This window comes from Dermochelys coriacea, chromosome 5, assembly GCF_009764565.3.
Source record: "Dermochelys coriacea isolate rDerCor1 chromosome 5, rDerCor1.pri.v4, whole genome shotgun sequence".
Lineage (NCBI taxonomy): Eukaryota > Metazoa > Chordata > Testudines > Dermochelyidae > Dermochelys > Dermochelys coriacea.
Window position 1 is genome coordinate 102536232 of NC_050072.1, and position 27874 is coordinate 102564105.

Genomic DNA, 27874 nt, shown 5'->3' on the forward strand with positions numbered 1-27874 from the left:
AAAGGAGTATTTGTGGCACCTTAGAGACTAACAAATTTATTAGAGCATAAGCTTTTGTGAGCTCACGAAAGCTTATACTCAAATAAATTTGTTAGTCTCTAAAGTGCCACAAGTACTCCTTTTCTTATTACAAAATAAGGAATACAACATACTTTTAATATCGTCAAATAGCTTTAATTTTAAGGGTCAAGCATCCACATTAGTCAGGGTTTATAATAATAGCCCAACAATTTAACAACAAACAAACAACCTTTTAATGTATGCACTACTAACACTGCATAAAAACAGATATTTTCTCTAGAAATATTGTGATAGATTTGTAGGTTTGCATTAGACTGAGGACCAGGTAAGTGTGGGGAAGGGGAAACAGCACCTACATAATTAAGTTATCTCACCAGCATGTAAGTGAGCAAGTATTGCCAGTTTTAAGGGTAAAAAGCAGATAGAGAGAGGGGAGTTAACAGAACTACACAATTTACTCTTCCTATTTCTAAAAACAGATCCACCCCCAATTTCCCTCCTAGCACAGTTGCAGCCTTTTTACATGCAGATTACATCTGAGGAACAGTTTAATAGCTTTTTCCAGACCAATGACAATACAACCCCCATGTCATCTTGAAGGAATATTTAGTAAAGAATAGTATATCACGGCTGGTGCTACATCTTCATTAACAGGCATTTGGAAGTTGAAAGCCCAACTGATTGACAGACAGCTTTAGCTGGAATGTTCTCTGCAGCCTTCCTCTTTTCACAAAAGGGAGGTCTATGATCACAGATTAGGAAGCGAATAAAAGTTTCAGCATGCATGACAATGCCTGGCGGTGCCCTTTAAAAACAAACAAACACCAGGTACAACAAATAGCCTTCAGATCCCTCCTCCCAACCCTCACCCCCCCCCCCCTCCTCTCTGCAGGCGTGCACTGGCAGGCACAGGCACAGTTAAATTCCAGCACCTTCTTCACCTACCCCCAAACTACTATCATCACGATTCCTACTACACAGTCCCTGTCTCTCACACTGGAGCCCGTCAGTCTTTTCTGCTCCAACCCAAACACATGCCAACAGACCCAGCGAAGGGGAACGGTGCAGGAAACCCGGCCTGCCCCTGCACTCCTTATTGAAAGAGGCACAAACAGAGGGGGGGGGGGGCGGTAGCATGCACATTTACACACGCGCGCACCGCGCGCGCTCTCTCTCTCTCCTCACATTCTTGTACATCTCCTCCGCCTCCGGCCGCAGGCTGAGTGACAGGCCCCAGCCACCAATGCGATCGGCCTTTCTGCCGGCGAGGCGGGAGCTCGTTCCGAGCGGAGCCAGTAGCAGCGCCTCTTCCTGAGCGGTGGTGCAGGGCTGGGGGAAGCAGGGGGAGGAGTCAGGGGCAGGAGTTTAGGAAGAGGAGGGAATGGCTGTCATCAATGAAGTCATATTCATAATCTAGTCCCTCTCTCCCCGCTGCTGTACTCTGGGTCACTCAGAGAGGGAGAGGGGAGACCTCCAGCGCGCCACGTTTCTGGAGCAAGGTAAATATAACTTATAACTCCTCTCTGACCCCCCATCTCCCCTGCACCCCCGCCGCCTCCTGCTAACGCACTCGGAACCTGCACCATTAGTCAGGCTCCTTGGGAAAGAATGAGTTATTATTTGATGACACGCACGCACCTAGCCACCTCCCGCCCCCCCCCGTCTTTTTTAAAAAAAAAAGAAAAAAGCATCGCTACTGCCCCCCGAGACCAGTCACCCCCTCCCCCCAGAGGAGAGAAGAAAGTTTTGGATCAAAATAATTCGGAAATAATAATTCAACCCTTTCTTAAGCCCGGCTCCTGACTTCGGAGTCGGCTGCACCGAGAGGGAGCCTGGCAGAGGAGGGGACAGGGGACGTTGCTTGCCATCTATGCATTTTAGAGGAGGCGACTGGAGAACCGAGCCAGCAATAAATAACAGTAATCAGCTGCTCTCGCAACCTTTGGTGGTGCTGCTGAAGCGAGCGTTTAAAAAGGCTCCGGGCAGGCAGCAGCGGAGACAGAAATAGATCCCCAGAAGCAACAGCCCCTCCAGGAGCAGCTCAGTGGCTGCGATGGGGTCGGTAGGCTAGGCTGGTCTTCTCTTCCTCTCCCCATTCGCTGCTCCGGCTGTGTTTTGGTGGCTATAAAGAGGGGGTGGGGGAAGGGAGATTTCCCCCCCCCCACCTCTTCCCCTTCCCCCTCCCCGGATCCGGCAGCGGCAGAAGGGTTAGTTTTGGTGTATGTGGCGAGGGCGGCAGCAGCTGAGTGCTGCATGTTGAAGTTCACTGTGTCCTGCCCTGGGGAAGGAGAGGGCAAGCGTTGCAGTTTGTAGGTGTATTGCAGGGGCTTGGTTGCCTGAGGGTGGGGGGCTTTTCTTTTAATGCAAATATTTAAATAGACGTGGCGGAGGGTGGGGTGGAGGAGGAAAAAGATTTTTTTGGGGGGGGGGGGGAAAGCTTCTTAGAGTAGCAGCGTTAACCAGCAAAGCCAAGGAGGCCATGATCCGGATAATCTCCCTGTCTGACTGTCACAAACATTATCCACACACACACCCGGGAGGGCGGGTAGAGAAGAGGAAAAGAAGGTTGGGGCCGGGACTTCATGAGCTGCGGCTGCAGGTCCTGTTGCCTTATAGTTTAGTCACAGGGTCTCTCTGCAATTAAAAACAAAACATCAACGCTTTAGTCAGTCGCTCCTCTTCTGCTGAAAGGTGTCGCGATTCACTTCCTAAAATAGCTTCTCTCTCCCCCCCCCACAGCCCCCCGCCCCCCTCTTTGCAGTAGCCTAGGAAGCCGAGAGTGGCATAACATGCGCTTCCAGTTTTTATAATCACCTTCAAAGCAAAAAGCATTTTATTTCCGATAGGCACAGAAAAATGTCAGTCATTTTTGGGGGGAGCTGGGGGTGGGGGGCGTTGTGCATGCACATTCATGTGAGCATGCATTTGTGTTCTGTGGGGAGAAGGGAGCCTCATCGCTACACCATGGGAGGGGGAATTTTTTTTTTTGGTTACCAAAAAAAAAAGTTTTCTATTGACGATTAAGTGAAGGAGAGAAGAAGGGGGGGGGGCTAGCAGCAAATGTTGCAGTTTGTTGCTGGTCGCTGTGCGTTTGAGTGAGTCTGGAGCACGAGAGGGAGGGCAGCTTGAACTAGCTTCTCTGTGTCTGCTTGGAGAGAGGAAGAGGCGAGGTTTAGTGGTGGTTGGGGATTTTTTTCCCCCCTGTGTGTGTGATCAGCAGCAGAGAATCAGGAAGTCACAGCCGCCAAATAAAGACTCTCGCTCTCTCTCACACACACACACACACAGACATGTTTGATCAGCATGACATGATGACGGAGGGAAGAAGGGGAGAGACAGGCCTAGCTTTGCCATGAAACATGCTCTCAGTCCGCGCATCTGGCTTCTAAACCCCCTTGTGCGTGCCTAGATCTGTTGTTTGGTGCCACTTCAGTAAGGTAAAGGTCTCTTAACCCAGCAGGGGAAAGCTCTGACTGCAGCCATTGCTCTGTAAAGTAAGAGAAGGAAATGGGGCTGGCTCCTGCAAAATGGATTTTTAGGTCTTGTCGATCGGGTCTAAAACTTTCCAGAAAGGGAGGAGGGAAAATATGGCTCTACTAAATGTGCTTGCTAGTGCCTGTGTCTTTTCTGTGTGTGTGGCTTGAAGCACTGGCGTGTGTTGCCAGATAGAAACTTGAGGCCTATGCAAAACTCCCGGAAGATTCATTGTGGGGTTTTAAAGGCAAAAGCTTACTATTTAATGAAGAAAACCCGAGTGAGAAAGCTTGCATTCGCCAACTCTCCAACTTACATTTTCAAGCTCTAGGGTTGGGGGACAGTTCAGTTTGGATTCCTTTTCATATTTTTAATCAGAAGTTTGTATGTGTGTATAATACTTGGTGCTTCTCCTCCACGCTCTACGTTAGATTAACTCTTGAAAGCTTTTACTTCGCAAACAGAGACGAGGAAATTTATAAGTTGTTGTTGTTTTGTTTTTCCAAACAAAATGATAGTGTTATAACAAATACTACAGAATAGCAAAGAGATGTTAGTGAATTAGGTTTTTACTACAATAAATAATTAGATTGAAAAAAATCAGTGCCACTAAATTTATTATTAAATATATATTTTGATTAAATCTTAGTGGTTATGTAGTGTATATTTGAGCTGGTTTTTCATTGTGCTTGCAGTTTTATCCTTCATTTTTATTTATCAAAATTTACAAACGTTTGAGAGGGTTCCATTCTCTTATAGTTATTTTGATTAAGATTTTAAATAACTGGTTAATAATTTGCATGAAGAGTTAGATACAAAGGTTTGAAAATTATAGCAAACTAAATACTGAGGTTAATTTTTTCTTAAAAAGACATATTCCAGGTCTCTGCATTGTTCTCCTCTGCATTAGAAAAAAAAACAACCCTTTATTTCAGTATCCTTTAGTTCCAGCCACTAACCCCGGAGGTCTGGAGTAGGACAATGAATGTTAAGCCAGAATTCCATTCCTTTGGTAGTATATACCAATTACATGTTAGGAGGTGGGGCAGCTTTTGCTGTGTGAGTTAGTGTATTGTTATGCAAATCAAGGCACACTTTCTCTTTGGAATCTAATTGCCCTATTATTCTCATTGACTTTTTTTTCTTTGTTAATCAAAGAAAAAAAATGATGTATCAAAAGGACAGGATTAGAGACAGGTTTTATGCCCATATGTAACACATCAGCAGTATGAGGCGAAAAGATCATACCAGTAATGAGCATTTTTAAATAAATTCAAAGTTAGGCATATCATGTGACACATGTGGACTTGACAGAGGTGAAGGTAATGCTTTGTTAAATACAGTATCTCTCTTATGAGTTATGTCTCAGCTTCAGCACTGGCATTACTATGGTGTTTCATAGAAAATATGCTCCACAAGAATGTGTTCAAAGCAGTCTTAGATCTTTTTCTTTTATTCATTTCTAAGGTGGTCTCTGAGCATTTTTCGTCAAGTTTGAAAAGTGCTTTGACCAATACCTGAGCGTGAGATTGACAAGAAAAAAGTGACCCAGCTAGCACTTTTATATTGTGAATGTTGGAATTCTATTTAATATATTCTTGACAGAAGTGTAACTAAAATTAACATCTGCAAATATCTTATTTTCAGTTTTTGTTTGAAGTTAAGATCGGAAAGTGCACAGTAATAACTTAAAAAAAAAATGTCTGCACTCTTTCTCAAATTATGGTCCTGATTAATAATATTGATGTGATCCCTTTTTAAAGGAGAATTGTCACTAGAGAGCAAATGGGTATGCCTGCCACAAATCATTAAACACTTTTTTTGTGTATTTTTTGCTGCTATTGATGAAGATTGCATGAAAAGAAAGCCTCCTAGACCTCTACCCACCTCAGCGCAATTTCTTTTTTCTGATTGATTCCCCCACTGAAGCAATAAACACAGGATTGTGACATAAAGATCACTTGTCATGAAAATGGTGGCAGGCAGAAGTTTATGACTCGTTAGCAAGATAAAATAGAGAATGGAACATTGAGGAGCAAGCCCCCATTTTAACACACAAGTTTGGTAGTTTGCAAACATAACATGACAATGAAATTGGGATGTGAATGGAATTTTTTTGTCTGACACATTTAAAGTCCCCTCTTCCCATTCAAAAGTCTCTCTCTTCCCCCTCCATCTTCTTTCTTTTTTTATCCTTGTAGGGTAGAAGGGGGCTATTGCAAACCCAGATTTTCAAAGCCTGAGGTATCTAACTATAATGTTAGAAATATTTGGGGGAGTACACATCACCTCATACAGCCTGTGTCTTCACTAGGAAAGAATGTGTGTTCTTAACCTGACTCAGGTAGCTCAGGTAGTTTGAGTTAGATATTCATATGAAAACTACAAACTGCCTTGTCTTCACTAGGATTTTACCTTGAGTTAGCTAACTTGGGTTAAGAACACACCTTTTTTTTCCCGCTGTGAAGACAAGGTCAATCTGTGCCCCTAAATAATACAATGATTTGTTTTTCCTCTCCCACTGCATAATGGATGGCTTGTGTTCTTCAGAATCTGACATGAAGAGCACATTCAATAACTGTGATTAATGCCTGTAGAAAAGGTTATAGTATAGTAATTTAATTCCTAACCAATCAGCAAAGCCTTGAGTCAGTCTTCAGTCCTCCTAAACAGAGTACAATCCACACGTGTAGCTCTGAAGAGTGCTACTAACTCCACATGCAGACTTGTTGGGGAGAGAACTTGATCTTATGGCACCTTAGAGACTAACAAATTTATTTGAGCATAATTTTTCCCCTGCTGTTACTCAGACCTTCTTGTCAACTGTTTGAAATGGGCCATCCTGATTATCGCTACAAAAGTTTTTTTTTCTCCTGCTGATAATAGCCCACCTTAATTGATTAGTCTCGTTAGAGTTGGTATGGCAACCCCCATTTTTTCATGTTCTGTGTGTGTGTGTGTGTGTGTATATATGTATATATAGATCTCTTCCTGCTGTATTTTCCACTGCATGCATCTGATGAAGTGGGTTTTAGCCCACAAAAGCTTATGCCCAAATAAATGTGTTAGTCTCTAAGGTGCCACAAGTACTCCTTGTTCTTTTTGCTGATACAGACTAACACGGCTACCACTCTGAGACTTGATCTTAGTTAGCATCAGGATAGGCAGTTCAGTGGGACTTATTTCTCACTCCTCTAGTTTGTACTCCAAAATGCAAGTTGCCTTCCAAAAGTGTTCTTTATAACAAATTACTTAAATATGTGAAGCCAGCTTCTGAGCTGGCGTAAATGTGTCTAGTTCCTCTGACATAAATGGAAGTACACTTGTTTACATGAGTTGATGATCTGGTCCTTCACCTTTACTGGTTTGTAATGTTTTCACAGAATTGCTCGCTTGTGATTAAACAACAATATTAGTGTTCTAATAGATGTTGTCTAATGCTGTGATATTTTATAAGAATTTAACAGATGCATAATACACTGGAATTATTTTTAAACGTGGTTCATTCATTTTATTATATAATGAGTTGCCTTCATTACTTCCTGATTGGAATTTTCAGAATTTTTTGCTTTCAGTTATACAATGTGATTTTTTTTTTTTACTTACAAAAATTAAGCAAATGTTATAAAAAGTTAGTAGTGCAATTCTTATTTTCCCTGTTGTCACAGAAAGGGTGCACCCCTGTTTTCTGCTTTCAGTAACAAAGTATCCTGCTTTTCTATTGTATCTTTTAAAAGCACCTGCTGGCCATAACTTCAATCTGGAGATGGGTTGAATGGTCATTATTTCCCAATGGATAACATCAGAATATTGTAACATCATAACATTGTGAGGCACTCTGGACTGCAGTGCTGTCAGCATGCTGCTGTCACTCAGCTCTGCTTTGTCTTTACATGAGATCCTCATGGTTCAGATTCCTTGCTTTGCGTTATCTGGCTGAGACCCAATCTAGGTTGACTCAGTCTGGAAAAGATCAAGGTTCTGTTTGCTGGTGAGGGGCAACAACTAGAGGAATTGAAAATATGTGTAGTTGCTTTGTCTGTTGCTAGAGTATGTATATCTGTCCTATGAAAAGTGGTCTGCAGTCTCTGGGTCCTTTGGGGTGCCCAACTGTTTTTGGATACCCATGTAATTGCGGTGGCATGCTCTGCTTATTTCATTTGGATCTAGCCAAGATGTTGCAATCTTTCCCTGATGTGGAACAGCAACAAGCACCCATGCCTCTGTTAACTCTAGGTGGTAATACTACGTTGTTCACTATCTATGTTTAATGTTAAAGGCCACCTCAGAGCGTCACCTAGGGTAGAATATAGAAACATACCTTCTTTGGGCTTGTTTGCTCAGGATGTTATAACTCCCCAGGTAGACACTTATTCTGGTATGAGTGGCTTTTTCTGGTTTAGCTTAAACTGCTTAGAAAGCCACATAAGCTAACCTGGAAAAAGGATCTCTTATACAAGAATAAGTGTGTCTACCTGGGAAGGTACACCAGTATAACAACTACAGTGGTTTAAATTCATACCCTACTTTATTCCAGTATAATTTCATTTGTAGACAAGCCCTTAGAGTGGATTGCATATTACACTTTACAGGCCCACACTACACCTCCATTCTGTGAACTATAGTAGCTTCCACTCTGCTTCTGGAGCAATTCCATGTTGTTTCTACTAGATAAAGCCCTAAATGGTTTAAATCTGGCTACCTCAAAGGCCATCATTCCAAATGAGATCAGCAGATAGATATGTTGGGGATTTGGAGGTAGAGGCATTCTTGGCTACGGATTTTTTTTACTTTGATCCACCAGATTTTTTACCTTCAGAGCATAATGAAACACCTATATGTTGGTCAACCATTTGCTTAATATGAGTAACTCCAGGTTTATGCTTGGTTAGGGCACTAGGGGGTGAGAGCTATTTGAGACATTTGGTGTGGACTATTTAACTTAACGTGGTGCTGTATGTATTCTGTAATGTGTTCAGCTGCTATCGGTGTTTAAAAATCAAACTAGTGGGCACGCAAATGCCAGTGAAACTGCTGCATTGTTCTTTATGTATTGTTTAGTAATATTTAGCAACCAAGAGCACTTGTAACAGGGATGACCGTGTGTCCCCCTCGTGGCTAGAGGTGCCTCTGCTGTGCCCTGCTCTTGTTTTCCCCTTCACCAGGGCTCCCGTAAGAAACTCCACAATCTCTCTTTCAGTCAGAGCCCTTCTTAAGGCCTGGATGTTTTATTATATTAACAAAGCTCTCTCTCTCTCTCTCTCTCCCTCTCTCCCTCCCCCACCCAGGCTTAAGCTGGGCACAGCCCCTTCATCCTGAGGAACTGTCTCTTCCTCAGGGACCACTGCAGGAGACCTTCTTTCCCTGCAGCTTCACTCTGCAGTTCTCTCACTGTAGGAACGCCCACCCCTGTGGCTTTCTGCTGCCTTTTGCATTGGGATCACTTGACTCAACCTAGGTGTCCTGTAATCAGGCCAGGGGTAGTCAATAGACAGACTGCAGGCCAAATCCAGACCGCTAGACAATTTTGAACAGATCCCAAAATCTTTTTATTTACTTATTATCATTATTATTCTTTTCTCTGGACCTTGACTATATCTTGACCAAAAAATTTTGACCTTGACAAAAAATAATTGACTACCCCTGTCCTAGGCTTTCCCAGCCACCGTGTTACAAATACCTCAGTGAAGTCTTCTGGACACGCACAGAGCAGTAGGGTCAAACATTTTGTGGTCAAGGTATTTATCTGGCCCTGATAACTCATTCAAATTCTACAGAATATGAACATTCTGTACCCCACTCAACAATGACTGGTCCAGAAAAGGCTGTATGATCTGGCCACAAAACTGTCAGATCCCCAGGAGGTCTTTTGCCTTAGCTCTGGATCCCATGGGCTTTCCCTCATCTCCCATCCCCATGTAGCTTAGCTGGAGCCACACTGACATGAACTCCTTTCTGGGTCTGGCCTGTGGTGTGGCAGATTCAGATAATGTAATATCAGGAAGGAGGACAGCATACATCCCCAGGATGAGCCCAGTTACCACCTGCTCCCCCAGTATAGACTGCAGACTAGAAAAGGATCTCCTGGGCCCATAAAGGTGTGGGAAAGAAAGCCAGATGGCTTTCTCCCTCAGTCCGCATACAGAGATATGCCACATGCCATTCTATCCTCTTCCATACACAAGGGGGACTCTCTCTCCCACACACATATGGACCCAGCAGAGCCCTTCTTTTGTCTGCAGTCCATGCAGTTTTGTGCTCTCCCTGGTAGGAATTTGAGGACCCTGATGCAAAGGTATCATGGTGTGGTGGTTGAGTGGTTAAGGTGCTTGACTTCAATCCTGAAGGTTGTGGGTTCGTGTCTCACTCAATCTCACACTGAAAGGCCTCTTCCAGTTCACATAGCTGCAAAATAAGGACCTGATCCATTAGGGTTGCCAAAGGCAGTCGGATGTGATGCTGGCCACATCACTAGCTGGTGTACTGTTGGCTATGAAACTGAAGTGCCTTACTCATCTCCACCTGATGAGCCATTGGCTCAGGGGAACTTTCCCTTTGATGTAAAGGGATTCAATTCAAAAACAGATGCAAACTTTCCTTGAAGCCACTGTAATATTTTGTCTTCCACAGAAGTCTTGTGAGAACTGCAAGATTGGGCACTTAGTCCTGACTATGGGTCAGGGGAAATGTGTTGATTTTTAATATAATCCTTAAAACACTATTGCAAATGCTCTTCTCATTTCTGTAAGTAAGTAAATTCCCAGTCCAAACTAATTGACCAAGACTGGCTATTGGAGTGTTCTTTTGTTTACTTATCTAAATACACAGGGCCAAATGCTAGCCAGAGATATGCTGGTATAATCTGGACAGAATTTGATCCACACTCTGCCAACATTATAGTTGGTATCTCTTAGTAAAATTTTGCTTTTGAATTGAGTCTGAGATTTTTCAAAAAGAAAAGGAGTACTTGTGGCACCTTAGAGACTAACAAATTTATTAGAGCATAAGCTTTCGTGAGCTACAGCTCACTTCATCGGATGCATTTGGTGGAAAAAACAGAGGAGAGAGTTATAAATCTCTCCTCTGTTTTTTCCACCAAATGCATCCGATGAAGTGAGCTGTAGCTCACGAAAGCTTATGCTCTAATAAATTTGTTAGTCTCTAAGGTGCCACAAGTACTCCTTTTCTTTTTGCGAATACAGACTAACACGGCTGCTACTCTGAAACCTGTGAGATTTTTCAGAGGAGTTTAAAGTTGGCCACCTAAGTCTCTTTAAGCTCCTTTGATGATCCCAGTAAACATATACCCCACATATTTTTGAAACCTATTAAGTCATAATCTTTTTAACAGTTCTGCCTTATTAACAGATCCTCATTTGATAGAATAGTGTATAAATTCCTCTAGTTTATAGAGTGGCACACTGCTTTTTGATTTTGTAGGCCACTTCTGTCGCAGAAAATAGTTTGGACCACCACCTCTATTAAATCCTGTGGACCGTCAGGCAGAACTTGCTGCTGGCTGATACCCATAGTCATTTAATTTTTTTACATTCCTCCAAGAAGTTAGCTCTTACAATTTACTGCTTGGTATAGAAGAATTGTGTTCTTTGTAAAATAAAATCTCTGAATATAAATTGGTTTAAGAAGATTCCACAATGTTATCTTACAAGACTGGGTGAGTTTATCCCTCTTAACAGAAATAAAACTAAAGGGCTTGATCTGGAGTAAGGCATGCAGGATTCACCCCAGTAGTGATTGTTTTTACAGCTTAGGCAGTTGGTATCTCATTAGAAATGAATGTTAAATCTTCCAAGTTCGCTTACATGAACTTTCTAATGTACATATAAATTATCTTGTAGTTTACATGAAGCTGTAACTGAGGCCAGTTTAATTTTTATGAATACTCAAAGTTAAGTTTGCAATAAATGTGTATATAAAGTGAGTGTTCAATATCTCTTCTAATGAACAGGTTTAGGTACAAGTAATACCTGAGATACTGGATTTCAGGATGCTGTGCAATGAAAATATTTATTGAACTTTCACATTGATTGCATAGTTTCTGTTAAATGCAGCCTTAATGGTGGTGGTGCTGCTAGGTTTTACCTTGTTAAAATGTGTTTGACTTCCATGGTATAGGAGGACAACTATAAAAGGGTCCTTGTAATGCTGCTGTACATTTCAGCATGGTGAATATCCCTTAAAAATTCTTTTTGCTGTGTGGAAATGTCTTTGATTCCAAGAACAGTCTTATTGCAGGCCTCTAAGAAGCTGTATACAGTTGCGATCATTTAAAAACATGATTCCTTTTGTGGGGATGCCATGGGATTGCAGGAGGACTAATTAGGCCCTGTGGTGTTCTGTTGTTATCTTTTGTTTTGAAGAGTAAAGCTTCAGAGGTATCACTATGTCTCATTCTGCAAGGAGTAGGCTCCCAAGATAGTTTATTTTAAGTGAGTTCAACAGTACTTGTTCCAATTTGTTGCCTTGACTCAAAGTAGAGATATAAATAATAAAACATAACAGTAGAAAGTTTATAAATAAAAGCTTGTGAAAAGTTTTTTTTGACTCCTGACAACACCTAGGTAATGGGGAGAAATCAGGGAATGCTCTCAATGTAGAAGACCTTTTTCTTATTTGCAATATTTGGTTTTGTGAACACACAGGTTGTTGAAAGGAGCAAGATTGTCAATACCATAAATTTCAAATTTCATGTGCACAGAACAGAAGCAATAGGGAACAGACAGCAGTGTAACCTTCCCCATCCTGCCTTTCCTCCAGGCCTCCTGTCTAACCTAGTGGAATGACTGTAGGGTAGTTTTCTTTTTTTATGTACATTCTGTTCTTGGCAACCAACTAGGAGAACCAGTAGAGAAGCCAGTTATGATGATGGTTTACACCTGACTTCTAGTAACTGGGTCGAGATGACTTATTTCATATACATCACTGAACAGCCATTAGATAATGAGGTTGTGTTACAGCTTAGTTTCCATGTCTTTGGCTCTAGATCTGGGAGATGAAAGTTTCTGCGTCCCATTATCAGTCACCTGACCTGTCCACTCTTCCTGCAGAACTCTGTTAACTCTACTATATTTTGATGCCATACGGTAAAACAAGAATTATTATTTTTAAAACACTTGATTTAGAAATAAGTAATTGTTTTTTGTTGTAGTTTTAAGTTAAGTTAATTATTATTATTTATTATTTATTATTTCTTGGCAAATCATGACAGGGAATGACCTAATCATTTCCTTTCATTGACTTAGAGGACATCCATGTTCTTGCATTACATGAGTCTTTCATTGACACTGGTGAACTAAAAGTTCTAAATGTTGGACACTGACAAAACTCTTAAGTGTGAGAGAGATGAAGAATGATCCCAACTTGTATCCTGCTTCCATTTATTTTGTTAAATACACAGAAATAAATAAAATAGTTGGCTCTCCAGCGAGTTTGAGGGCTTCTAATTCACTCTCTGGGCTCTTGTCATTTTATAAGTCATATGAGCTGCATTCTCATGGTTTCTGACATCAACAGAACCCCTCAAGTGAATTACAACTCTCTTTTCGCTCCAGAGCAGTCTGTCCTTTGTGTATATCACTTGATATCACTATTGCACACTGAGGTAATAAAAGTCCAAAATTAATGTCTTGTGGTGTTTTTTTTTAAATCTGTCTAATGTAAGATTTTATATTAATAAAATCCTTAATTTTTTGTGCATTATTGTTTTTATAAGTAAGAACTTCACCCCAATCACCTCTGAGGCACGTAGGGAGAGATTTTCAAAAGACACAGATGTGAGTTAGATGCCTAAGGACTTGTACACACTAGCATTTACTTTAGTAGAACTTATGTTGCTTGGAGTTGTGAATACCCCCACCACCACCCCGCCACCAGTGATGTAAATTACACCGACCTAAGCATTAGTGTGGCTAGTGCTATTTTGGTGGGAGAAGCTCTCCCACCAACATAGCTACCGCTGCTCAGGGAGGTGTAGTTACTATGCCGATGGGAGAGATGTAGCGATTCTAGTATAGACGAGCCCTAAGTGTCCTTCGTGCCTTTAACAATCTTCCTTCTAACTCCATGTGATATAATTTGGTGTTAGTGATTTAAGTTACTTATATTTGTATTCTCCAGGTGTTGTTTCCTGTAGCCTATCAAATATGCTCTTCTGTGGAGAATGGAATGATTTAAGTCATTTTGATTTAAGTTACTGATTTTAATTATGATTTAAATCAGCAAGCAGGAAACCTTGATTTAATTTATCAGTTTTAATTGTGTGTTGCATTTGTACTTTTCAGTTATTGGTTGATAACCGTTCAAACATGTTGATTTACAACTAAGTATGAAGTTACACTGAATTTAGTGCTTCTTTTTGCTAATCAGGAGGATAAATCTATATCTATACACATTTAGTTGAGCAATTATGTTGCTTAACATTATATTATTTTTACAATTTTTATACTTGTTAGAAACTAGTGAATGGTGCAATATCTAGTAAATCACTGTAAATAAAAAGATAATCATTTTGTGTCAAGCTTTAAATTTGAATTTCCATCCAAATAATTGAAAATGCACATTTTTTCATGACATAAAGTACCTTAAATGTGCTGGATGCATAAAAGAAAAGTTTATGAAAATGTGTTTTGCATTTAAAATTAACTGATTTATTAAACAAAACTTGTCTGTAGTTTGTGAATTGAACTGATTGTTTCTAGTCACCCTGTCCTTGAAAATTTTAGAACTAGTAGATCTCATACTTTCACACTCAGTTTTTATTTATAGACTGGAAGGAGAAAACAAGTTCTCTTAATTTTTCAACTCCAAATTGGTTTCTTAACTTTGAAGGAACTAGTCATTGAACTGAACTAGTTGAATAAACTGGAGAAAATATTCTCTCTGCACCTGCAGAAGAGGCTATTGCTTCAGAAGCTGGTTTAGCACTTCAACAAACTCTGGCTCTGGGTGCTTAGCCAGTGACTTTGATCAGTTCAGTATTATTACTTTTTTTAAATGTTGGCAGCAAACATGAACTGCTTAATATTTTTGTATTTAAATGATTGTAATAGATTGTCAATTTAAATTAATTTGTAAATAGGTTCATTTTAATAAACCTGTATTTAATTTAAATAAATAAAATCCAATCTTTAATTAAAAAAATTGCCAATTTTTATCCACCTTGCTTCTGTGGATGATTTGTAAATATATCCAGAACCTGCCTGAATTGTCTCATTTCTCTAGTCTTCCAATGACCTTTCTGAAGGATGGGCAAATTGATGCATCACACTAAGGATCATTGAAGCATTTTCTGCTGATAAGTCACCTGTGTGTGTGATGCTAGTCAAAAAAAATTGTTTTATCAAGCATACTTTCTTACTGACTATACTCCACTAACCCTCATGTTATGTAAGAAATACTGTTTTGTTTCTTTTTGAAATTAGAGCTGCTTTGTTGATCGGAAAAGGGACGGAATATAGATGTCCACGCCAACAGATCCTGGCGCAATGCCTCATCCTGGCCCTTCCCCAGGGCCAGGCCCATCACCTGGACCAATTCTAGGACCTAGCCCAGGACCAGGACCCTCTCCAGGTTCAGTACACAGCATGATGGGACCGAGTCCTGGACCCCCTAGTGTTCCACATTCAATGCCTAACATGGGGCCCACTGATTATCCACAGGAGGGCATGCACCAAATGCACAAGGTAATTGTATCTGCAAGTGAGCACTACGTTTCTCAGAGTTACATCTACTGATAAAAGCATACTTTTATATTGTCTGCAGCCCTGTATTCTATTTTGTGGCTCACCAGTGAAACTACCAACTAAATTCTGATTCCATCTTTATTACTGGAGATGATGCACAATTCAGATTGCACAGAGCATGTTTTTATTTTTTTTCAGACATCAGTTCAAGCCTGCAGTTGCTGGCAGTTAAACAAATCATCACCTGACATATAAACTGCACACATTTTGACATGGTAGAGTCCTCACTAGAGAATAAATATGGAGCATCACAAGGCCAGCCTGGCAATCTTTCTAATTATACCACACATTACATCTTAAGGCAGGCTTCTTTTTTAAAAGTCCATTTGGAAATGTTTTGCTTCCATAGTGCATTTTAATGGATTTTTCTCCCTTTTTGTTTTATTATTGCAGAAGGAAACTTCATGAAAATGGAATTCTTGCCTCTTAAGGGCTTATGCTTAAAGAACTTGCACACTGATGAAAATTTTTATTTCCAAGTTAACTTATATAAACTCCAGCTCATTAAAACATTTGAATGTATGTGTAACTTAAAGCAGGTGACTAGTCTGACCTTAGTGGGGATTATGAGCTTATAGTTATGTGTGTGCTTATAGTTATACATGTGCTTAAATACCTTGCTCAATCATTGCTGTCTGAAAATATTTGTGTCTGGGATTTCTTCCTGAAACTTTCTCCCATGTGTTCCAATCTCTAATTATGCAGCAAAGTTATTATGGCATTAAGGTTACAATAAAGCTTCACCTGTCAGGCTTAGTTTCCCATATAGACACCCTATGTCTTGCTCCTGTAAAATGTTTTAAGTATGACTTATTTTGGTGACTGTTTCTGAGGGGAATTAGAATTGTGCTCTCAATTAGGGGTAGATAGAACAGTTTTCATATTAGAACTTAAAAAGTTACCCCTTTAAAGAAAACTTTGAATATATTTTTTTAAAATTCTCCAGAAGTGGAAACCTCTTCAGCTACTCCAATTTCCATGTTTGGATGCTCATGACAGTGCATGTGATAGTTTTGAAGGAAAAACGTTTTGAAGTGAAGTTATCAGCTTTCATGCTGACTGGATCATTGTCAGTGAGGATGCCCTTTAAAGTTATCAATAAGGACATGACATTGGCAAAAATCTTTGGCATGAAAAACTGTCATTAAAACATTCATAAAACAAACACCACCTGGGGGGGAGAGAAACCCGGGGCTAGGCCCTGTGGAGTTTAAGAGCCTGGCAGGTCACTGGTTTCTGGAGTGTCCTTGATTGTAAAAACTTCTGAAATCTTCATGTTTGAAGAGGCAAGTTGATATAGGGCTTAGTCAGTTCGGTGCTTACATTTTACGCACATAAAACTTGAAGCATTAAATTAGCTGAGCTCTAATCTGTTTCTCTCCACAAACACTACTTACAATCTTGTGTCTGTAGTGTCACTGACTGTAGTTTCAACGTAGTGTCGCTTGCTGTCAGTGCCCTGCTGAACTCCAAAGGGCTCCTGGGCTGCTTGCCTAGCCTCCCCCCCACCTCTGACTGCTGCTTGTCTCCTGAGAGGTCCTGAGGCACACAAAAGAGGGAAAGCATTTGCAGTTCAGCAGAAGAGCAGTTACGGATTCCATTTCCATAGCATTTTTTGGTTCACAATGTGTCTCTAACTTCTAAATTTGCCCCCACCCCCTCCCGGTCGCCTAGTAGTGGCTTTTTAAAATTCTGAAAGAGCAATCATAACACAAATTCCATGCTCTCCTCTTCTGTAGAGCTCAGGAACTTCACAGAAGAGAAAGGAGTCTCTGCTGTTTTTTCTCTTCTGGATCACAGTAGCAGATCGGCTGTCCCAGGCATCTTTAGGCTTGTCTTTGCTAGAAAATTTTATTGTGTGTGTGATCATGATTGTGGAGAATCTAGATAGCTGAAACAATGGTGACTGATTGGCATAGACCTGGGTAAAATTTTTAGAAGCATCTAAGTCTCATTTTTCAAAAGTGACTTAGGCACTTGGGAGCTGTAGAGGATGTCTAAGCAGCAAAGACTGTCCTATCTGAGCTAGCTTAAATCCTGCTAGTTTTGGTAACAATAGCTGTGCAGAAAGTACAGCACGGGCTTCAGCATGGGTAGTGTAAGCCTGGCATATCTTCTGGCTACATAGTTGGCTCACTAACCTGCTCTGAAAGCTTGCACTGTATTCTCTGTTATTGTTACTCATGCTGGCTAGATCTGAGCTAGCTTGGGTAGGCTGCTAGCGCATATACAGTTCTTGATTTGTGCACATACCCTGAGTCTCATTGCAAGCCAGTGAGATTTGGGCTCCTTAGGCACTTAGGACCTGGGGTAAAACTTCCAAAAGAATATCATATCCAGCATTGTGCCAGCTAATTCAGCATCTAATGTCACCTATTTGTGATACCAGTCAGTAGTGGTTGGTATTGTGTAAGCTAACATGACTCTAAACAATTATGATCAAACGCAATAATGTGTTACTAGTGAGAAAAAGTGCCATAGAAATGCGCTGCTAGAGAACATGTGCCTGGCCCATCTCTATGTTTAGATTTAAAAAAAAAATACTTATATACATGAAATATAAATATACAATTGCCATTTGGACACGTCATTAACTTGCAGTGAATAATAGAACTCTCATACTAAATTAAAAAGAACATATTAAAGCACATGTTAATATTTATCAGTTATTTAAGTTGGTGGTAATAAAGCATAACTCTTACAGTTTGTATATTTAACAACAATGCTGATATGAAAAATAAGTTATGCATTCCAACAACTAGAAATCCTGCCTACAAGAAAACTTATTATTCTTTCTATAAATCAATAATTTACATATAATACTTATGGTTAAGACTGATACAATAAACCAACTTTTCTGGAAAAGTGGGGAAAAAGCAACTTATTACTGTCAACCTTGAAGAATTGGACCTCTGGAAGAGTGAAATGGATTCTCCTTTGGCTCATATATGATCAACAAAATTTTTGGCAAAGACCCAGTTGCCAGGGCTACATTCACATCGCCGTTGTCCTCCATTTATGCCCTCAGTTATTCCAGTGCAGTTACATTGATGGCACGTATATAACTGAACAACATTTAGCCTGCAGAAATTTTATTCACTAGTGACAGTGTATAAATAGAAATAACTCAGCTTGACTCTCAGATCCCAGGCTGAGACTGCAGGTCTGTCAGTTAGGGGAAAAAAAAATTCATCATTTGTAAACTAAGGAGATTTGATCTTCAAGTAATTGTGATGCAATGCAACTTGTGAATTAATGTGCAAAAAGAAAAGCAGTACTTGTGGCACCTTAGAGACTAACAAATTTATTAGAGCATAAGCTTTCGTGAGCTACAGCTCACTTCATCGGATGCATTTATAACACGGCTGCTACTCTGAAACCTGAATTAATGTGGTTACTTAAACATACAATAAAGGCAGTGTAGTTAAAAGACATATTACATAAGCTTAGCCATTGCCTAAAATATGAATTCTGTAAATGGGAATGTCACGTTGCCCTGCATGTAAATGAGGCCTCCCCCGTTTTCAAAAGAACAATTTATGACATACAGTCTGTCCCCACAAATGCTTATTTATATAGAACAATGGAAAGTGACTATGTTTAAAAAGGATCATTTAATAAAAGCCTTAAATTCTAATGCTTATTATTTTCTGTGATAATTAGTGAAATATTATCTCCATCCTCCAAAATGCGGAGTAGCACCATTACATTGTTATAGGATGTACTCTTCTCCTTAACAAATTCCTTGTGGAAAAAAGAGTCTTTATATAGTTTAATAGGTATGGGACTAGTAGGAGTGAGGTAGGGTTAAAGATCCTTTCTGTAAGATTTTTTTTTAAACATTATATGGAGTTGGTTATATTCCTGCTATGTAACTATAAAATGTTTTTATAGAAAAGATATGTAACTCTACCTAATTTTTGTAGACCCCTGTTGGGTTCTTCTCCTGTTACATTTTTCTAGGACTTTTTCTTAAGGGTTGCTCTATAAATAGAAGCTGTCAGGTTGAAAACTATACTTAAAAGCACAAATTTCTCATTTAAGTTAGGAACTCCATAATTGAAACTAACCTTTTAAAAATGTTCATGCTGTTTTAATCTTAACTTCACCTAGTTTGGACAATTTAAAAAATAGACCAATCAGATTCACCGGTGTTGGTAATCAGTTTCTAGTAAATTTCACTTTCATAATGCTTGGGTTGCTTACACTCACTCCGGGCAAATCCTCTGTCATTTATAGACTTCCCCTGCCTTGGAGTTTAAAAGTTGTGGAAATATTTGTGTTGGTCTTAGGTTTTGTAAAAGCTTTTCTTTTACCAAAAAAATAAAATAATCTTTGGGTCACTTTACCCCGAAAGCATCCTTTTAACTATGAAGTTGCTTTGCAGTTCCACAAGCGAATAATTGACATGGGGTGTTCTGGTTATACATTTGTTTCTCCCCTGGTACCCATCCTCTCTTTCTGTGTTTTAGTACTTTTTTTTTTAATTAGGGAGTGGGGAGGGAACCTCTTCAAAGGGCCCTTGATTCTGCTCTCTCTTCTTAACTGACTTACCAACTGTCACAGAACCTTCCTTTCTGCTGCCTGTTAGTATAATACAGTGAAATCACTCTAGTCACGCCAGAGCATATGCTGTAATGGACCCAAGTGTTGCAGATGAGACCAATTTCCAGTATAAATCACCCTGTGTCCACCTGAAAAGCTGGGTCTAGAGCTTTGATTCTTCAGCGTCAAAATGCTGTGGCTCAAATGCAACCATGGTGTGACTCTGACTCTAATGTAGTTGCACCAGAGATGAATTTGGCTCCAACTCTACACAGGTCAATGTAGCAACTGTATGCAACATGTGGACTACCTACAACTAGAACTGTGTCCTCTTCAATGTTGGTGAATTCTCCAAAACCAGAAGAAGGTGCCTCATAGCATGGGAAGGGACTCTACACTTCAGGAATGAAGAGGGGCTTTGTGTTTTTTTTTTTTTCCGCTCTTCTGCTAGAAACAGCCAAAAATGACTTTTAGACTTAAAGATTAGTTGAATTTTTTCCCAAGCTTTTTAATGAAAAATAGTTTTAACTACTATTTTTTTTGCAAGAGATATTTGCCTCATTCAAAATGAAGAGATTTGATTCAAAATGAAAAAAAAAAATTTTTTTTCCTTCTATTATTTTTTCCTAAAATTCCATTTTCAGGTGAGGGATAATTCTGTGAAAATGTAAGTGAAATGAAAGTGGCTTCATTTCCTTTTCATTTTTTGTGTGGAAAATATTACTATTTTTGGCCTGCTCTATTAAACACATTGTATATAAAGCAGTTTTTCTATAAAGACATGCTTACACTGTCTTTTTTTTTTCCTTTTCTCTCTTTATAGCTTATTGCACTTTTTTCCTACATTCTTTTTCAGTAGTCTGTTTTCCCTCAGGTTAATTTTTCTCAAATTAAAAAAAAAAAAATTACCCACAAATCATGTGCATTTTGAGAGTTAAAAATTGCAGATGGCAAGTGCTGTGTCCAGGGTGGCTCCTACAAGAATTGCAGGAGTTCAGCCCCAGGAGGAAAGAGAGCCTCTCTCTCCTTCAGGGGAGATGGGGGACAGAGCAAGGTGCCAACCTTTTCTTTGCTTACCCCAAGCCCTGCACATTCAGTTAAAGATTGGAATACGTCTTTTTGACTGGTGACCTGTTGGATTTCCTGCTTTCAAGTGTCTAATTTTGTTCATAAGCCCCTTATCTCTGATTTGGCCTTTCTTCCATGACATGAAGCTTTAAAAAAGAGGAATATTTTTATTCTATCCCCCATTACAGTCTCTCCCCTAGCATTATCTCTCTGACCCTTAGTTGACTTCCCTGTCTTGGCCAGTTTGAGATTGGGCCAGAACCGTTGCCATTCTCACCCTCCAAATACAGGTGAGAAGTGTTGTGAAGGGTGAGTGAGTGACTGATTCTTGAGGGCGCCGCCATTTGAATGTGGCCAAAAAGACATTGCCTTCTGCAGTGGAATCTTCATGTTCAAAGAGAAACGACATTTGCGATATTCCATTACAGCAGTGACTAAAAGGAAGGGAGTGGATTAAAATAACTAGTCTATTTCCATACTGAGCTACAGAGTTTACTTTCATAAGTGGCCTTTGTTTCACAGCTTTATAAACAAGGGCCACCCAGATCAACTCTCTGATTGGATGGTACCAAGTACTACTTGCCTTCAGTTTCTGGTGCTTGGAACTGCCCAGATGTCTCAATGAATACTTGAAAGGGGAAATAGAAAGAGAGATAGGGAGGGGTCTTTCAAAGACCAACATCCCTGAGTTGTGGTCTCTTGTCCCAAGAGGTCTACCTCTAGAATAGATTAGGGCGGGAAGAGTCCGCCTGTACCCTTTTGCAGTAAGAAGATGTAGAGATTTTTTACTCATTTTAGTCTGTTTTTTATATATTTGTGTAAGCTTTTAACTTCTCTTACTAGTTTGAAAGTTCATAAAGAAATATCCCTGTATAAATCTCTCTTTAATTTTGCAGTCCATTGACGGCTTGCATGAAAAAGGAATGGTTGAAGACATGCATTGTAGCTCCATGAAGAGTGCAAGTATGAGACCGCCTCACCCTGGAATGGGCCCACCACAGAGTCCAATGGATCAGCATAGCCAAGGTTGATACATGTTCATGTGATATGTTTTTCAGCTCCCTAGAAGACATTCAGAGCCACAACTCCCTTGTGATAGGTTTCCCAGTTTTCTTTTTGCCAGTTTTGACATGATGAATTGTGACCTTTTGAAATCTGCTTAAAATTCTTGCTCCCTTGAATGTTCACCTAAGATACATACTGGGGTCCAGTGGTTAAGATACGGTCTTGGAACTTTGCAGTGGGTTCAATTTGCTGTTCCGCTATAGCTTCCTGTGTGACCTTAAGCGTGTCACTAAGGCTCTGTGCCTTAGCTCCCCCTCTGTAAAGTAGGGGAGTATTACTTTCCTATCTCATGGAGATTGGGAGATCCTAAGATGCTTGGGTAATCGGTGCTGCATAATATTTGAGAGAGATATTGGAACAACTTTAATATCTACCAGATGAAGTCAAATTCTGTCAAGAACTGGTTATAGGTAGTTGCCAGAAAATCTGTGTCCAACAACAGGCATGAAGAATGGAAGTTAGCTTCATCCAAGACCTGCAGAAGCACTGCATTATGAGTTATGCTGGGAAAAGAGCCAAGGATCAGAAAACACGGTTGGTGTGTTTTATACACCCCCCTCTCCCTTCTAACCAGGCAGTGGTCCTACCTAAATACCCCATAAATTGTACTTGATCAGAAAGAGGGTGTATACCCTATTGATTTTTTTTTTTGCAGTGCTCATGAAATTGTTTGGGGGGGCCATTTTGCCTTTTGTCAGAGTTTGGCTTGGTATCACCAACATTTGATTTTAGAGGCTCTTATGGTGGCTTCCCTCAGCCCTGCCAACTCCTCCAGCCCCATCAACTTGTAACAGAGAAAGGAGACTCTGCTTACATGTTAAATGGGGACATATTATATAAGCAGCTGTATGCAGTGATTTAGTTGGCAACACCTGTTAGGACCTTAGCTGCTTGATAATGTGTTATACAACTACTTGTTTTACAGTAGCACCTCAAGATCAGGATTGGGGCCCCATTGTGCTAGTCAATGTACAAACATAAGAGATGGTCCCTGTGCTGAAGTTTTTATAGACCAAATGGACAAGACAAAAAAATGACACGCTAAGTCAGACTGAATCTTCTGCTCTTTTTGGTGTATGTCACAGGGGAAACAGAATGCTGAACTTCTGGTCTTGGCAGTTTAAGATGTTCACTCCATCTTTATTTCAGAAATCCTCTTTAAATCTGTTCTTTTGAACTTCTTTAACTTTCTTTGCTTGCACGTCTTCTCTCTTCACCACCACAAAAAGAAGATTGTGGTGGTAGAAAGTGCCTCATATACATGTGGGGGAAGGATTCCAGATGGGTGACACAGTAAGATTTTTTGGAAGCTAACAAGTAGCGGGGGAAGTATCTCTTTTTTTTCATTGATCATTTGGCTGCAGGCTTTGAACTTAAGTAGGCAGTAAGAATATACATATTAGCTAATAGTATTTTATCCAGAAGTTGTGTTGCAAGTAGCTGGTTAAGTTAGAATTAGTTTGGTATCCTCCCAAATAGAGACCCAGTCCTGAAAATCATGTAGATATTTGTTTAAGCACATGTAACATTGAAGTCAAAAGGAACTATTACAACATGTGTAAGTGCTTGTTGTGGAATCCCCATCATTGGAGGTTTTAAGGAACAGGTGGACCTGTCAAGGATGGTCTATGTTTACTTAGTCCTGCCTCGGCCCAGGGGGGCTGGACTTGATGACTTCTTGAGGTCCCTTCCAGTCTTACATTTCTATACTTGGTCCTAATGCTGGAGAGGTTAAAGTGATCTGAAGATTGTCCATTTTCATTTATTTTCCTCTGAGGACATTTTAAGGGTTCTGAAGCAAGTATGTCCACTTTCCTTCATCATTTTCTAGCTTTGGTCCCTGAAATACTACAGGCCACCTATTCCATACATCATGTGACCAGATGTATTGTTTTACTCAAAATTGAAGTTAGCAGGCATCTGAGGTGTGCATGAAACTGCTTGACCAGATAACTTGCACCCAAGAACATTAAAAATTGGCAGAGAAGCTATCTGAACCATTAATGTTGACTTCTAATAAATCTTGGAAGACTGGGGAAGTTCAAGGACTGGAAAAAAGCTAATGTCGTACTGATCTTTAAAAGAGGGCAAACAAAATGAACCCAGATAACTATAGGCTGGTTAGCCTGACACTGATCCCAGGCAAAACCATGGAAAGACTGATATGGGGTAGTCAGTAAAGAAGTAAAGTTTTGTAGCATAATTAATGCCAGTCAACATGGTTTTATGGAAAATAGGTGTTGTCAAGCAAACTTGATGTTTTGATGAGGTCAGAAGTTTGGCTTAGTTCCACGTGACGTTGATTTAAAAATATCTACACACAATAAAAACTGACTAATTGCTAGCTCATACACATTAATTGTGAATGCAACCCCATGCTCTGGGTGTCCCTAGCTTCTGATTGTGAGAAGCTGGGAGTGGATGACGGGATGGATCACACAATGATTGCCTGTTCCCCACATCCCCTCTGAAGCACCTAGCATTGGCTACTGTCGGAAGGCAGGATACTGGGCTAGTTGGAGCATTGATCAGACACAGTATGGCTGTTTTAGTGGGTAGTTGTCCTCTAATGGGTTGTTTCTAGTGGGGTGCCCCAGTGATCTGTTCTCAGCCCAATGCTATTCACTATCTTCATCAATGATCTGGAAGAAAATATTATTGCTAATAAAATTTTGAAAATAGTGGAGTGATAAATAATGATGGGAAGAGGTTACTGATACAGGCCGATCTGAATTGCATGGTAAGGTGAGCTCATTTGAACAACATGTGACCTTGCACTTGGCTGTCTAAATCAAGGAACAAAGCAGGTCAATGTAGGGGGATACAAGATGGGAGGGATGGCGGGGCTGTATCCTGGAATAAAGCGATTTGGTTATGGTGAGCACCCAGTTGAAATTGAGCTCTGCTGTAGCTAAGTATAGGGCAAAAACAATCCTTGGATATATAAGCAGGGAATATAAAGAAGGAGGTATACCTTTGTATACAGTATTGGTCACACCAATGTGTCCAATTCTGAAGTCAGCACTTCAAAAAGGATGTTGAGAAATTGGAAAGGGTTCAGAAAAGAGCTACAAGAATGACCTGAAGGCTGAAAAACATGCCTTTATGCTTGGAAAAAAAATTAAACTACATTATCTATGAGAAGGCTATGAGGTGACTTGATCATAGTCTACAAGTGCTTACCTGGGGAAGAGATTTCTTGTAGTCGATGGCTCTTTAATTTACCGGAAAAAGGCATAATGAGATTCAGTGGTTGAAAGCTAAAACCAAACAAATTCATACTGTAAATAGGAATGGCAGAATTCAGTTTTTTTAAAATAATTGACATATCAATGTTTATTTGTAAGCTTTTCAATTTTTTTTTCTTTTTACACGATTTTGGGAAGTTATGGGGGGCTTAGTTATGTAATGGCACATGAAATTCAAAAAGTAAAAGCTTTATCACCATTAAGATATAATGTGTCAATATCACGGGTCAAAATATACAAAGTAAATATTCTTAAATCAAAAGTAAGTTCTTAAGCAGCATTTTTTTGCTTATCTGTAAATTTCTGTCATCAGTGGAAATGTCAGTTTGTGTGTAAGGAGAAGTTGAAGTTTACTGACATTTACTGATAGATCTAATTCTTCCAAGCCTTATTATAAATAAGGCACAATTTTTTTTAACAGTGAGGGTAATTAGCCATTGGAAGACCTTGTGCAGGGATTCTCCATTACGCAGTCTTTAAATTAAGACTTGGATGTCACTCAAAAATATTCTGTAGCCCAAACAGAAGTCATGGGGTTGGAGAAATTATCAGATGAGATTTTTGGTCAGTGCTATGCATGAGGTCCAACTAAAATGATCATAGTGGTTCTTTCTGGCCTTAAAATCTATAACCACAAACTGGGATTGTAAGAGAGTAAGTGTTCAGACACAGGCATATATCATATGTTTAAGATTTTGAAAGTGGGAAATAAATAGATTTTATCCAATGCTTCCCTTCTCCGACAATTATTGTATTTGTTGAATGTGAACAGTGAAAAACACATAGGATGTGGTCCTTACCCAAAGGAGTTTACAATCAAATCACACACAGACCATTTATTTCCAACTAGACTAGTTTAAATGTCCAAACTTCAAGTAATACAGGGGATTTTTTAAAGTGCATTTTGTTAGTTGAAAAGCCTTTCAGAAAATATGACAATGGAGAATGGAGAGAAGGTCTGAATTTCAAAGATATATAATTCTGCACTGAATTATAGTATGCAGTTGGTAGAATTGTGTAAATAAAGTAGGTATATGCAGATGCAGGAGGATGGTTAGAAACATAACAGGTTGCTTGCATGTGCAGTTGTGGCAATTATATGCCTAATGCAAGCGTGTCATTGAGAGCAAGGTCTTGAAATGAAGTCTGGAGTATTTATTGGCCAGCAAAGATTATTTTCAAGGCAGCTTGGTACAGTATCATGGGAGGAACATTTATTGCAATAGGAAACAAGGAAAACTGCCTTTTTTGCATATTTTTGATGGGCAAATCAAAACCATTCTAAAAAGCTAAATCTGCAACTACTTTGTCATCCTGCTGATAAATGTCTATCCACTGTCTCAAAGGCATTTGCTCTTCTGGGTTTGTTTGTTTTTTTTTAACTAAAGATAATTACAAAAATAAGTTATGCAGGTTCATTATTTAGATTCTGTTTTTCCTTAGATTTAGTGGAATGCTAGTCATGCAGAAAGAATCTCTCACTAGCTGAGACAGACTGTCACATTTTTAATGCAGTCATACTGCGACAGGATGATTTTACAAAAATCTGACATTAATTTGGTGGGGAAAAAAGACTCTTGAATTGGTATCTCTTTCCCCCACAGTTCCCCCTTCCTTTCCTGCTATCTAAAGTTGTTTGTTTCCTTAGTATTTCAAATTGCTGATTTGCTTTTGAAGGTTTGAACTTATTGTGCTTACATGATGCTTCTGGTTAATCTCAGTAGCTTTGTTTTTATTCTATTTAACTTATTAATATAACAGGGAAAATGCATTTCTCTTGCTTCATATTAAATGAAATTATATAAACAGCTACATTTAACTGAACTTAGACTGCATTAGCAACAACATTCAGCATTGTATGTTAATGTAAGCAGACAGTATTAATATTAGCATTAGATGTACTGGATTTTGCTGTAGATTGTTAAACTGCTAAACTGAGCTACATACAGAATCAAAATTAAGTCATCCCAATCCTACCTCTTCTTCACCCCTTCCCCCTCAGGAGTCGGGGGAAACCTGAAGACATCCAGAGGATTCAAATAATTGTGGTTTTTTTGATGGGAGAGAAGTCAAAAGGTGAAGAATGGACTGAAACACCCAAACTATGCATGCCTTGGATTTTGAACACCATATATAAAATTATCCTGGTGTCAGTGAAAGCTAGGCCAGTAGAAGAAAATATTTCTCAAGTGCCCTGCTCACAGCTGATTAAATAACTCAAGTGCAAACATAAGCACTGTGACCCTTTTGACATTACCCAAGGTATATAGGGTAAATCACTACTGCCTGCTTATAGTGCAAGGGAGTTGTGTCTGTGCATACTGGAGGGAACATGCCCAAAGCCGCTGACAGTATAAGGGCCCCACTCCAGACTCTGCAAGCCCCGCTCTTTCACTGTGCAGGCTAGCAGTTTGCACACCCCAGCCCTTAGGCTCCCTATGTGAGTCCTTGGGTCAGAGAACAGATAACCTGTGGCTAAGTTTTATGGAGCTAGTTAGCCCTTAGAGTTCTGCTCTGGCCCTGGTGCACATGTCCCTCCCACCTGTCTGTACAGCCCACTTTATTACGCTAGATTGCCCAGTCCCTCATCTTCTGGACACCCACACAGCACACAGATTTGGTGCCTCCATGGAAGCAGTGCCCCACAGTTCACTAGCTTCACCTCAGTTCAACACCCTCCTTAGCACGCAG

General features: G+C 39.9%; 1 protein-coding gene across 7 annotated transcripts in view; it reads left to right on the forward strand.

Moving 5' to 3' along the window:
• Positions 1-1335: 1335 nt before the first annotated feature.
• The window catches only part of SMARCA2 (SWI/SNF related, matrix associated, actin dependent regulator of chromatin, subfamily a, member 2), a 176673-nt gene continuing 150134 nt past the window's right edge, over positions 1336-27874 (forward strand). The window contains exons 1-5 of one of the 7 annotated variants that reach the window (XM_043515052.1): positions 1387-1520; positions 3310-3458; positions 12500-12599; positions 14937-15197; positions 21767-21896. In XM_043515052.1, the coding sequence (XP_043370987.1) occupies positions 14973-15197; positions 21767-21896 (355 nt within the window). In that variant the 5' untranslated portion in view covers positions 1387-1520; positions 3310-3458; positions 12500-12599; positions 14937-14972. Of the gene's footprint in view, positions 1521-3309; positions 3459-12499; positions 12600-14936; positions 15198-21766; positions 21897-27874 lie in introns of all 7 variants that reach the window. The other 6 variants (XM_038401725.2, XM_043515050.1, XM_043515051.1 and 3 more) reach the window with 6 other exon arrangements.